Here is a 13853-nt window from a genome sequence, read left to right on the forward strand (position 1 = left end):
GACAGCTCACATTTCATTTTACTGGCTTTAGCCTGAACTGGACTTACTTGGAGCTTATTCTGCTGAACTCGTACATTGGATCAGTGTTTACACAAAGAATTGGAATTTCCTACCTGGCTTTCCAGCCACAACTGTTGCCTCAGTACTTGTCTTCTGGTGCTTCGTACTGGAAAGACTGAGTTTTATGTTGCAGTTTTAGGCATTCTACATGGTGCACACTGGACCCTGTCCTTAAGCCAAAGCTTTTTTTTTTTCTTTTAAAGGACAGGGAAACTAATTCCATGTTATTGCCTTCTTCCAAGTATTGATTCTTTTCTAGTATATCACTGCCTTTGTTCCCTCTTCAGTGTCTTCAGATAATTTTTTTTTTTTCATGTTTTATTCTGAGCTTATACTTGTTATCTGCAGGAAGATTCATCTGCAGGAGCTTACCCATCCATACAGAAGTGTAACTTGGCTTAGAATAATTTTTTGATAACTCACTGGGGCTTAAGGTTGGTTTGGATATAAAAGGATGATTCCTGAGTCAAGAATGTTTCTAGTTTTCTAATCTTTCAGCTTTTCAGACAGTGGTAAGATAGGTAATACCAAAGAAAATAGATGTTGGTAGGGAAATTGATGAGTTCAGTTTTAAACATGTTAAGTTTATATTTCCTATCCAGTATCTCTATAGAGGTTTCTAGTAGGATATACAGATCTTGAGGTAAGGGAGAAGACCTGGGCCAGAAGTATAAATTTGAAGGCTGTGAGCATAGTCGTAGGACACAACGGAAGCGACTTAGCAGCAGCAGGAGCATAGTCATTGTGGCTTCCTAGGTGGCGCTGGTGGTAAAGGACCCACCTGCCAATGCAGGAGACGTCAGAGACGCGAGTTCAATCCCTGGGTCAGGAAGATCCCCTGGAGGAGGGCATGGCAATCCACTCCAGTGTTCTTGCCTAGAAAATCCCACAGACAGAGGAGCCTGGTGGTCTGCAGTCCAGGGAGTCACAAAGAAATTAGTTTCCCATGAAGAATGTAGGGAAAAAGAAGTTTTGTGTTATTTGATCTTTTGTTGATTGTTTTTTATTATTTGAAATTGGATTGCTTGTGAAAATCTAAGCCGTAATTTTTCTTTTTTTTTGTATAGCTCCCAGCGGACCTTCTAATACAGCTGTTCCTAATACCTCATCGCGGAAAAAGGGCGTGACTAGCAAAACAGAAATGCACGAACACAAAAAAAATACTTCGAAAAAAAAATGAAATCTTCTAAGCAGAAGTTGGAACTCCTTGTAAAAATCACATGTTCAGTAGAAAAAAAAAGGCATGTAATAAACCTTGACTGAAAAATATCAAAGCAAGTAATTTGTGTCTCCTTGTACAGCTCTGTGTTCATTTAAAGATAGATTAAATCAAGAGAATTCTTTGTATATATTCAGGTAAAGAATTTTTGTCATGATCTGGAAATGTTTGAAAACAATGTTTATTAGCATTTTATGAGTAGCAAAACTTACAGTGATAAAGGTCTGTTGTTAATGTGATATTTGCCATGTGCCCGCAGTAAAGAAAAGGAACGTGAAAGCCTACCCGTCTCACACAGAGGTGATGGTTACTGAAGAGTCTGGGAGGTGGTGTCTGTACATTTTCATTTTCACGGGGTTGCATCTTGGCTGTAAAGTCCTGTAGCTTGAAATCTGGTGTCTGTACTGGAGACTTCTTAAAAAGCATATTTCCAAAGAGATTTCACTGACCACAGTTTAGAGTAGAAACTTTCTTCCCCCAATTGTTACAATTACATATATGCTGCAATATTTAATCACTGGAGTATTGGCGTATGGGTTATTTTTTCAATCTGTGCTTTGAATTTTTTATTGTTTTATTTAAAATATGTGCATCTGGGATAACTATACCTTTATGCACATAAATTTGTACATTAATTTGTAGAAAATATTTTCTTTATATATTTCCTCACCATAAGGTGCTTTTGTTCATAAGGAAAATTTTTGTTTCATATATTGGCAAGAAAGACATCTTTAGAGTTTCTGTTTAAGAGATATAGTTGACAAGTTTATAATTGTTAGTTATTTTCAGAATTCTTTTTAGATCTGAAAAACTGAGTTCCAAAATGAACCTCATCAGTGTAAGGAGAATATCTGAATTCTGCTGTCAGTAGATATTATTTGTGGCACCTATTTTTACCATTTCCATTCTTATCTTTAGAATATCAGTTGATCTCACTAAGATAATTTAAAGATTGATCATTTGAAATAAATGCTTATTTCAAATTATTCGATTTTGGAGGGACATTAAGATTATTGTATTGTGATTTCATCTATGATCTGAAGAATATTTATTATCCTTGGTGCTTATTTTCCCCTGATGCACAAATAATTATAAACCAGTTCAAATGACTTAAACTATAAACCAAACAGTACATCTTGATAAGAATTCATCCATTGCTAGTCAGGTAACTTAAGTTGCTAAAGCTTTAGTTTGAGACTTAGGTTTAGAAAAATTATTGAATTCTTGAATGAATGCATCTATTAAAATTCTTCGTAGAAACTCTCCTAACCTTAAATCATCATATATGAACTGACTTTTAGAAATTAAGCATTTATTACAAGTTCATTTTAAAAGGTACCAGATGCAAAAGTCACAAATACATACAGTTATATAAGTTAGTATGTCAGTACTTGACATGAATGTAAATGTATTATGGAGACATGTTTTGTAAACAGTTGAATGTACCCAAGCTTTCTGTATGTGAAAATGTGGTTAATGTGCTCATTGTCGGAGTAAAGAAACTGCTTTTATTTTTTCAGTGGAATTGAATTAAAATATTTTATTTCTGGAATCAGAGGATGACTTAAATGGCAAATTATTTTTTTACTCGTTTCTTTGTCCCTTTACTTTTAGCTTTCAGAGTAGAAAGAATGAAGGAAACTATTTTAGTATTCAACAATGCTCATCTTAGATATTAGATAAAATTTCGTCGTATTAGCCATAGCTGTTGCAATATCTTCCCTAGAAATTAACTAGGAAGTTCAGTACAAGTCACGTTTTCCCATGGTTACACAAGAACTAGGATTTCACTGAAGTCACCGAACTTGGTAATACTGCTGTATAAACAGGACAGTTTTATTTACAAGGATCTTAGATTCATTTTCCAAAACAAACAAAAAGTCTTCATTCAGTGGCAGTTTGACTGAAGCATCTGTTTCTCACTGTTTCTCTCCCTGTAAAGTGTGCTTTTTGTTTGTTTTAAATACTAGAAGATATTTCTTCTCACATCCTAATCCTCCAGCCAGCAAAGAGATGGGAAGGCGCAGCCTGAGGTACTGTCTCTTTATCCTGGCATGTTAGTCTCCATAGTGTGTTATTCAATCTTTTCACCCTTAAAAACCATATGTGTGAACTCAGACCCAATTTTTGCCCTTGAAGTCCAGAGCCAGCAAGTCCTGCTCCCATGGTTCTAATGAGTTCTTGCGGTCCACTCTTAACAACCAGCAGATGTTCTGGGGGTGTTCTCGAAGTCCATTCTTCAGTTTTCTTATTTATTCTTATTTTTCTTATTCATTATTTTTCTTATTCATTTTTCTTATTTAGAAGTAGAAGGGAAAAAACATAGTTCTACTTTATTTTTAATCTTGAATATTTTTTCAGTTCAGTTCAGTTGCTCAGTCGTGTCCGACTGCGAGCACGCCAGGCCTCCCTGTCCATCACCAACTCCCAGAGTTCACTCAGACTCACGTCCATCGAGTCAGTGATGCCATCCAGCCATCTCATCCTCTGTCGTCCCCTTGTCCTCCTGCCCCCAATCCCTCCCAGCATCAGGGTCTTTTCCAATGAGTCAACTGTTTGCATGAGGTGCCCAAAGTACTGGAGTTTCAGCTTTAGCATCATTCTTAACCACCAGCAAATGTTCTAGGCGTATTGTACAGTCTCGGGTTATGGGGAAGAAGTGTGCTAAATACTTTACATCCTGTTTTCTTTGAGTAGCAAATGGAGGCAGCAGGAGAGCATAAGTGGACAGAGAACGTGTGACATTATACTTTTTATACATATACCTAGAGCATGAGGGCAGTAGATGGCATTATGAGAGAAAAGTGAAGTCTTTGTATACATATACCTAGAGCATGAGGGCGGAGAAGGCAATGGCACCCCACTCCAGTACTCTTGCCTGGAAAATCCCATGGATGGAGGAGCCTGGTAGGCTGCAGTCCATGGGGTCACTGAGTAAGACATGACCGAGCGACTTCACTTTCACTTTTCACTTTTCATGCATTGGAGAAGGAAATGGCAACCCCCTCCAGTGTTCTTGCCTGGAGAATCCCAGGGACGGGGGAGCCTGTTGGACTGCCGTCTGTGGGGTTGCACAGAGTCGGACACGACTGAAGTGACTTAGTTTAGCAGAGCATGAGGACAGTAGATGGCATTATGAGAGAAAAATGAAGTGATAGTTCTTCAAGAACTGTCTTGTTTAGACAAAGAAAGTCTTTTTTTTTTTTTTTTTAATTCAGGTCACCCAGATTTTTCTCCAGGTTCTGCTGACTGATCTACCTTATACTTCCACTATTTAATTCCACACCAGTTTGAACAGAGAATTCACTTTTTTGTCTTGTGTAATGCACTTGTGTACAAAGTTCTCAGTCTTCTGCGCTTATCGCGGTTTGCCTTGCACAGAGCATTCGTGACTTTTTGTCAGTTTACCCTTGCCTCACTATCTGGAGAGTGAAGGCTGCTGTCATCCTTGGTCAGGTTGGGCTGACTTCTGTGCGGGCCCAGCAGTGCCCTCTCTGGCCCCTCTCTATTTCTTTGTACCTGCTCTTACCACAAACAGCAGCGTTCTTGCCCATGGGGACAATTTTCACGCTCCTGGAGTCCCTTGTGATATGAGTCTAAGACTAAACTGCTGTCCCTTTGTATGGAGTCCTGGGTATCAAACTATTGCCACGTCAAGTTTTCTTTATATAGGTCAGTTTTTGTGGAAGGTCTAGACACTTCAGAGAACGGAGGGCTATATAAAATGTATATATTTTATACTATATATGAATTATATCGGGATTAAAGATACATTTTCTATAGCCTTTTTGGTCCATATGCTTAGTCATGATTTGAGAGAGAGGTAAGTTAAACATTCTACTTACAGGTTATTGTCAAGTTCTCCTTTTATTTTCTTTGGTTTTTTACTTTTTTCCTGTACCATATGTGGCTATGTTTTCTGTACAATATGTTGCTTATGAACTCAGAATTGTCAGATTTCCATTGTGAGTTTTACCTTGATCTTTATATTTTTATATTATTTTTTTCCTCACTGAATGCTTTTGAAATTCCAGATATTACGAATATGACCTATTTTATTTTGGCTTGCACTTGCCTGATACACCTTTATTTATCATTTTATTTTTGATATTGTGTTGATTGATTTAGGGATTTTATTTTAATATACAGTACTATGTAGTAGATTTTGCTTTGTGATTCTATTTTAGTATCTTATTTCATATATTAGAATAGTCTAGTTGTATTCATTTATATGTAGTATATCTTTGCTCTTAAGTTATGCTTTCTGGTATTATTGCTTAGTTTATCTTTTTGTAGAGGGATACTTTTCATTGCAAGTAAGAAAAACTTCAAATGAAATAAATTTAAAGTTTAAAGAAGGTACAAAGTTGGTGAGCTCCAGCCACAGTTCTATCAGGTATGTCATCAAGGACCCAGGCTCCCTCCTGGTCTCCTCCGAGTAAACTTTATCCCAGAGCTGTTTTCCTTCGTGTTCACAGGATGGCTGCGTGTTGCCGTGTTCATGTCCAGCACAACAGAAACTGAGGAAGACGCCTTCAGCCATGGAACTGTAAGTCTTCTACTTGAGTGTGATTGAGCTGACTTCTTTGGTCATCTGTCCACTTTCTGGATGAATAACATTCACCAGGAGAATTCTCTGACCCTAGAGCGGAGAAGGCAATGGCACCCCACTCCAGTACTCTTGCCTAGAAAATCCTATGGACGGAGGAGCCTGGTAGGCTGCAGTCCATGGGGTCGCAAAGAGTCAGACATGACTAAGCGACTTCACTTTCACTTTTCACTTTCATGCATTGGAGAAGGCAATGGCAACCCACTCCAGTGTTCTTGCCTGGAGAATCCCAGGGATGGGGGAGCCTAGTGGGGTGCTGTCTGTGGGGTCACAAAGAGTTGGACACGACTGAAGCGACTTAGCAGCAGCAGCAGCAGCAGAGCTGGTGATGGGGTCACGCTCCCCCCAAAGCCTCAGCACCACTGATATTTTGGAGCGGGTAATTCACTTTTGGAGGCAGTTACGTGCATTGTAGGATGTTTTGCAGTATTCCTGTGCCAAGCTACAAAAGTGAGACAGTAAGCCAAAATGAAAGTAACAAGTCTTTGTTTAGCATGATACGTGCGAGGCCAAAAAGGAAAGTAGGGCAGTAGAGCTTGCGCCTCACTGTTCCAGCCTCCCACTCTCTGTGGGGTGGCGCTGCGCAAGGGCCAGCCAGACGACGGTAGCACAGGTGGAGGAAACTGCTGAGAGCCTGGAGCAAAAGGTTCCTGCCACTTCATGAACCAAGGGGACCGGAGGAAAGGCTAGGAGTCAGAAACCTGAGTCCACGTGGAGAGAAGTGTCTTGGTCAAGGCCGCCCTTTGAGAGGGTCTCAGTGGAGAGACCTGAAATGTGCCTCAGCCACGGTCTCCTGAGGAGGCCTGGGAATGAGGGTGTCTGGGCAGGAATACAGATACGCCTCTGACCACGCAGGCCCAGAGGGTACTGACTGTCATTCCTTTGGGGAACTGTGTGGGAAGGGCAGCCTTTCCCCATGAATCCTGCCAGGCAAAGCCTTTGTAGTGGCCTACGATAAGGTCTGAAAGATCACACATAGGACTTGGCCTGGAGCAAGTCACCTCAGCCTGGCCTCTACCCTGAATGCCAGGAGTACCTCTTTGTGAGAGTCAAAAACCTCTCCAGATGGTATCAGATGTCCCCCGGAGGGGCAGAAGCACCTTCAGTTAAGAAATAGTGTCCTAGGGCCCATGACAGCGGGAAGGAAGGATGGATATATGAACACAATTAGGGTTCTGATAGGAAGGAGAGGGGAGGGGATGGGTAATGAATAAGTAATCGATACACACTGTGCACCATCAATTATATTACCCACGTTTGCTGTGGTTTCTTAGCTATAACTTTGAATTATACACTTTTTAGCTGCTATTGACCCCCTGCTATGAGCAATGTCCTGTTAGTATACTTCCTTCTACCTTTTCTCCAGTGCACAGTGTTGGCTGATTTACTTGGTTCTTCCTGTGTTTAACTTGATAAATATTCTTCATGCCTTGTTACATGCTTATCAACTTACATGTTGTATTTTGAACCCCTGGCTAATCAAGATAAAACATTTCACCTTATGTTCTCTCTGCCTTCTCTTAGTTTAGCTCTCAGTCTGTGTTCCTTCTGGTGGGACCTCATTTCTCGAATGTCTTTGTTTTTTTCTCTTTCTTTTCTGAACTCTGTTACTCACATTGCATCTCCTTTGGTGGTTTGGCCAGCTAGTTTCTGATCACCTGTATATCTGGATGAACTTTTCCCTGAATTTTTTGATGTTTGATGGTATGATTGGTCCCATATTTTGTATGCACAGTGAATTCATTTTCTCTGTTGAATGATTTTATCTGCTTTTATCTCCTGTTCCTTTTCTTGGAGTGTTTACATGAGCACCATGCAAGGTCATTCTCATCGATTACTCTTTAAATGAGGTCAGTTTCTTTCCGACTCACCTATTCAGTATTAATTCATATGGTGGATAGGGCACCATTTTGGATTAATAGTTCTTCCTGGGTTACAGTGAAGCTTCTTAGGACAGGACTATGGGTCTGAGAAGCTATTTGAGCCTTCTTTTCTGTCCAGCCAACAGGGATTGGAAACTGCAGAGCTCCTCACCTCAGAATCTTCCCTCCCTTCTGACTCATCTACTCACTGCTGACTGTACGTACGTGGCGTGTCTGTATTTCCTCCTTTGGCTTTGCCATTCCTGTTCCTCTGTGGTACCAGGTAGTATTCAGAAAATCCCCTGCTGCTGGCACTCAGCCCATTTGCTTTTTTTCAGAGCTGGCTTTTTACCTCTCCAGTTATGCCATCTATTTTGGAGTCTTTTGGTCTAGTGATTTTGTGATCTGGAGCTGTAAGCCTCCTCTCCAGGCGTCATCCTGTGTGAGCTTGACTGCGTATGTCATCCATTTCTGATATTTTGTGGTTGAGGTTACACTTAACTTCTAATTGTGTTGAAGACAGTTTATATTTCTGTCTTATGTTTGGGGATAAATTTTTAATTGAGAAATGATTCCTTGATTTTCAAACAGAATCGATTTTTTTCTTGCTACTGTCCTATAACAAGAAGGAAGAGGAGGAGGGAAAGGAGAAGCCCCTATCATCTCATCACAGTTATACTTTATCAGTGAAGCTGATAATGCCAGTCCTGCCTGCAGTACAGTGTCAGCAGGGTCAAATGAAATACTAATTTCATAAATCATAAAAGGAAGAACAAAACTGAATTCTTGTTCACATTCTTTTGTGGTAGGAGAGTTGTATGTAGTCCAAACAAATGTTGAGCAGGCCTGTTTTCAGGGTATCTCACCATTTTTTTAGTCAAGCATGTTCTGGACAGCTCCTCGTACATCTTTATGGTTACCCTTTGTTGCTGTGGGAGCAGCCTGCCTAGTAACAATCAGATAAACGACCCCCCTTCCCTGCACCACCACACCAAGTCAAGGTTATTCTGGCATCTTTCCCATTTTAAGAATAAGATATTTAAAATAAGGCAATGCAATCCTTCTTAAAAGCAGGTTTAAAAAAATACACAAAGTAATTAATCAGGCCTGCCCTCCCATCCATCCATCTTACCTGTATGTGGTATGAAGGACACAGTTGTATGACCCTGGTGAGATAATGGTTGGGCAGTTTAGATACCTGTTTTCAAGCACTTACAAGCATGTATCTTGATGAGGAAAGTGAGCCACTTCTTTATCATTCTATGTAAGGTGCTTCAGGAGTGCTTGACACACGGAAAGATGTAAAAGGAAAACAAACAAACAGGGTGCCTTCTGAGTGTTTTGCTGCCTTTAAAACCCACAGGCCAGTCAATGCTGAATAGAAAGCTCAGTGATTTTATAAAGGTAGATAAATGAATGGACAAATGAGAAAAGGTGAGAGAGAGGTGAGGCAGAAAATAGAAGAACACAGGTCCTACTTTGATTAAAAAGCATTATTGCTGATGTAAATTGGAAACCAAATAATTTAAAACTCTTTTATTAAAACACAGAAATGCTAGTTTGTCCTGTAATGTCTAGCACAGGACTCATGACAATAATATGAGACACAAGAGTCTCGAATGTTACACCACCACAACTTTCTATTACCAATTCTTCACTGGTCATTAAGAAATTGTTTTGAAAGTCCCTTATGCCATCCCAATGGAATAGATGGAAAAGCCACAAAGAGAGAATAAACCACACAGTAGTACCCATGTTGGAAGAAAACAGTGTCTGCTCCACCCGTGGGAAATGCAGTCACTTCAAAAATGTGAAGATTGAAAGAATCACAGCTCAAGGGAAGCACCGGTCCATTCGGAAATCCTGTATGAAATGTTCAATGTCCAGATTGGAATCCGGTGACTGAAATGCCCTCATGTGATCTTTCCGCAGGCTGGGCAAGAGGATAGAGTGCCGAATAGCCAGATGCTTTAATTCCATTTTTAGCAATGAAGTTTGTGCATGTGAAACATGCATGTGGAACCACCTGGTTAGAAGGTTTTTTCCAACACTGTCAAAGCCTCTTCAGGAACAAAGCAAAGTCACCGCTCCGAAAAGTAAATAAGAGACTGGGAGAAAGGAGACCAGGTTTGGCCTCCTATGTCTGCTACTGACTGGGAGACTGCGATGCGCCGTACTTTGCTGAACCTCAGATTCTTCATCTCTGCATGCAGAGGGCTTGCCTGAGGCCCTTTCTTCTAAAACTTTGTATGAACTTGCTTTAGTATGAACTTGCTTTACCTTCCCTTCAACTTTAGTACCTTAACTATTCCCTCTAATATCACTGGCTCCCTCTTCTTTTATCATAGTTAACAAGTGTTTTTGTGAACCCTTATTTAGTTAGATAGCATAACTCAAAAAACAGTTAGTGGTACGAATTCCCATTACTACTCAGTCTTGTTCCCCAGATGCTCTTTTGAGAATTTACTGTTAATACAGTTAATGCTACAGTATTTAATAATAATTTTGAGAATTATCAACTACTGGTTCTTTAAACCAACATCCACAAGATTAATCTGTAAAACAATCATGTAGATCCTGACCTCTCACAGTTTATGATGCAATGATTCCAATAAGGAAGTTCTTTCCTTATTATCTTCTGTTTTCTATATTCTGACCAATGTGGCAATCACATATAAGTACCTGGTATCCTTTCATCATAACACTTGTTTATAAATAGCTATAACTCATTTTGACACACCAAATTATCCCTAAAAAACTAGAGTGACTCCTTAGGAATTGGGTGACCTCATCGTACTAGGTTGGGCCAAGAGGCTACTACATAAGTGAAGAGTAAGGTGTGGGAATTTGGAAGGAATTTACCTGTTCAAAATATCACCTACTTGCTAGATTTAGTGTCTGAAATGTCAACATTGGAGATCCTTTGAGGGGGGAAAAAAACATTAAGAAACCTCAATGAACTCCCCTGTGAACACATAAGATAGCCCCTTTTAAAATGCAAATATCCTTGGAAGGTTAACCCCATTAATCTGGCCATTAACCTCATAATCAAATACTTTTCTCAGTCATCTGAGAATAGTCATTTCTTCACCAAATGTTTGCTGATTATAAACCAGTTACTGTGCTGAGCCCAGATAATAACAAAGATGTTTTCTTTCTTCAAGGAATTTACTGACGACCAAGTTCTCTAATCAGAATCCTTTGGTAAAATGAGTAATTAGCTCTTCCATTCCAAACACTTAAAAATTCTGGACAAAAGAAATTAAAGCCAGAAGCTATCCAAGATATACAAACAATAGATAAACTTGAAGTCTTTTTATCCAAGGGATTCAAAGGGTACCTCGAGCTCTGATTTTTCAGGGCTAATTTATTTAGTCAATATGAGCTATAGCTAAAGGTACACTTGAGAAGATATAATAGGGGTTGCGGTTGCAAACTATATACATGGAAGTTGCTGGAACTGGGGTCCATTCATAAAGGAGAAAACAGGAAACACTCTTCACTGTTGAGAATCAGAACTGTTAGAAGGTCATTTATTATCTTGATTGAGTCCTACTGGACCATAAAGAGAAGAAAACACCAAAACATACCACGAGCACACTTTCACAATCCAGAGCACACACAGGGCTCTAACAGTAGAAAATCAAACTCCAGGGAATCTCACTGTTAAAAAACACTAGAAAATCCCATGAGAAAACCACCAGAGACACTTGGCATCCTTGGAGAAGAGACTTCTCACCTGAGGAACTACCTGGTGGTGTGATCGTGGCATCAGGGGTAGAATAAAGCTGGAGCGGGAAGAGGCCCTCAGAGGGGAAGCTCGGAAAGGCGGACGACAACTTCATAGATTTGCCTGGGCTGGTCTTCAGCGGGAGGCTTCAAGAATTTCAGAATGCTGGAGTATAAACTACTGGAGGCGGGGCTGGTTTTCATTCTAATAGAATCCCAAATAAAAAATACACTCAATGTTTTTCTGCAAGCTTTTCAAAATAAAATGATATCAAGCTAATATAACACTAAGTTAAAAATATTTGAAGTCATTTATTATCCCGTTACCCTAAGAAAGCTGTTCATTTTTCCATCATCTCTTCCAGTTATTGCATTTTATGTAGTTTTAATTACTGTGCTATAAACGCACAATTTTGTTTTTCTGGAGGTTCTTTATTTCATATTAGATGACATTTTCCCACATTCATATTACAATACTTTCCCCCCCGCCACCTTATCCAAGAGGGATACATTCTAAGACCTCCAATGGATGCCTGAAACCACGATACTGTCGAAATCTGTGCATATTGTTTTTTTTCAACATCACTACTATTGCACTTTGGGGCCATTATTAAGTAGAATAAAGGTCACTTGAACTCAAACAGTGCGATACCATGACAGTTGATCTGATAACCAAGACAGCTGCTAAGTGACTCACAGGTTTGAGGGGTGGTACATACAGGGAGGATATGGTGGACAAAGGGATGAGTCACATCCTGAGTAGGATGGAGAGGGACACCGAGAGATTTCATCACGCCGCTCAGAATGGCTTGCGGTTTAAAATTTATGAATTGTTTCTAGAATTTTCCATCTAATATTTTCAGACCTTGGTTGCAGATAACTGAAACCACAGAAAGTGAAACTGCAGATGATAGGGATGACTGTATTCTTAGTGTTAATTATAATTTTAAAATTCTGGCATTTTACTTAAAATTTTTAAAAATAATTATTAGATGACACGTTAGGTCATTTAAAATGTAGCAAAAGACTTGAGTTTCCTGCTTCTTCTTTTCCTTGACCTTTATCCATCCCTACCCCTACTCTCATTTTCTTAAGTTTTATTTTCTCCTTCCAAATTCTCTGGCTTTTTCTCATATATTTGCCTCCATATTTCTATGTAATCATCTTATACATCAGTGTTTTGATTTACCAGTTTTAGATACTATATTGACTTCTTGGACTTCCTAGGTGGCTCAATGGTAAAGAATCTGCCGGCCATGTAGGAGACGTGCATTCGATCCCTGGGTCAGGAAGATACCCTGGAAAAGGAAAGGGCAACCCACTCCAGTATTCTTAACTGGAAAATTCCATGGATAGAGGAGTCTGGCGGGCTACAGTCCAGTCTGGCGGTCACAAAAGAGTTGGACATTACTTAGCAACTAAACAGCAACAAGAACAACTGACTTCTTGTTACGACAAGAACTAACTTTCTAAACTTTTTCCTTCCTACCCTCTAAAATATTTTAAAATCATTAGTCAGTATTTACAGTATTCATGGCTATGTAAACATTGCTTATTGCTGAACCAAGTAGTATATTATAATTGTTTCCTTTCTTGTACAATTTTAGCTTCTTCTTGGAATTAATTGTTTCATCGGTTTTCATTCAGTTCATATATTGCATATTCTTCAATTTCTCCAGTGGATATGTAAAGCATATTTCAGTATTATTTTCAATATACTAGATAACAAATTAGTTCCATTTTCCTCCCCTAAATACATCCTTCCTGTATCTTGTCAGTAGAATAACTTTAGAAGTTGGGCCCACAAAGCTAGTAAAAAGCAATGGCAGATATGCAGAAATCAATCCAATGTTATAATACTATTCCTAAGAATAGTGGTCCCACCAGTCAGGAAAAATTTGAAATGAATGAATGAATGATTTATAAAGTTTAGGTTTTAAAGTTAGGCAGGGAGATATTTATACTTTAAGAAGAGCCAGAGAAATACAAAATCCAGTCAAGTCATATGGGCAATTAGATGGAGGTGGCAGACTTTGTCTATGAGTAGACAGAAAAATTAGGTATGTACATTTCCAGTCTAACAGATGGCAGACTACTTAAAAACCTAGTTCTTTAGGCATCAAGTGCTTAATGCAGCAACTATAAAACGATGCTCAGTAAATCCCATCAGTGTCAAAGGCAAGAATCCAATCCTTGCCCAGGCCAAAGTCTTCTCTGAACATGAAGACACTTTGGGATTGTTTTGTTTCACATAAAGAAACTTTGAACAAGCTGAAAGGGTGGTCACAAAAATGACGTGGAATTGTAACTTCAATATGCTGGTGGTGGGTATCAACTTTTTTCTAAATGGCAAAGAATCATCTTTTAACTTTGG

At 39.3% G+C, this 13853-nt stretch overlaps 1 protein-coding gene across 15 annotated transcripts in view; it reads left to right on the plus strand.

Annotated features, from left to right (window-relative positions):
* Nucleotides 1–2836, plus strand: part of PPIP5K2 (diphosphoinositol pentakisphosphate kinase 2) — an 83042-nt gene extending 80206 nt beyond the window's left edge. For all 15 annotated transcript variants that reach the window (XM_070794081.1, XM_070794091.1, XM_070794079.1 and 12 more), the window contains one exon: nucleotides 1128–2836. In XM_070794081.1, the coding sequence (XP_070650182.1) occupies nucleotides 1128–1240 (113 nt within the window). In that variant the 3' untranslated portion in view covers nucleotides 1241–2836. The remainder of the gene's footprint in view (nucleotides 1–1127) is intronic.
* The last annotated feature ends 11017 nt before the right edge of the window (nucleotides 2837–13853 follow it).

Source organism: Bos indicus, chromosome 7 (genome assembly GCF_029378745.1).
Source record: "Bos indicus isolate NIAB-ARS_2022 breed Sahiwal x Tharparkar chromosome 7, NIAB-ARS_B.indTharparkar_mat_pri_1.0, whole genome shotgun sequence".
Classification (NCBI taxonomy): domain Eukaryota; kingdom Metazoa; phylum Chordata; class Mammalia; order Artiodactyla; family Bovidae; genus Bos; species Bos indicus.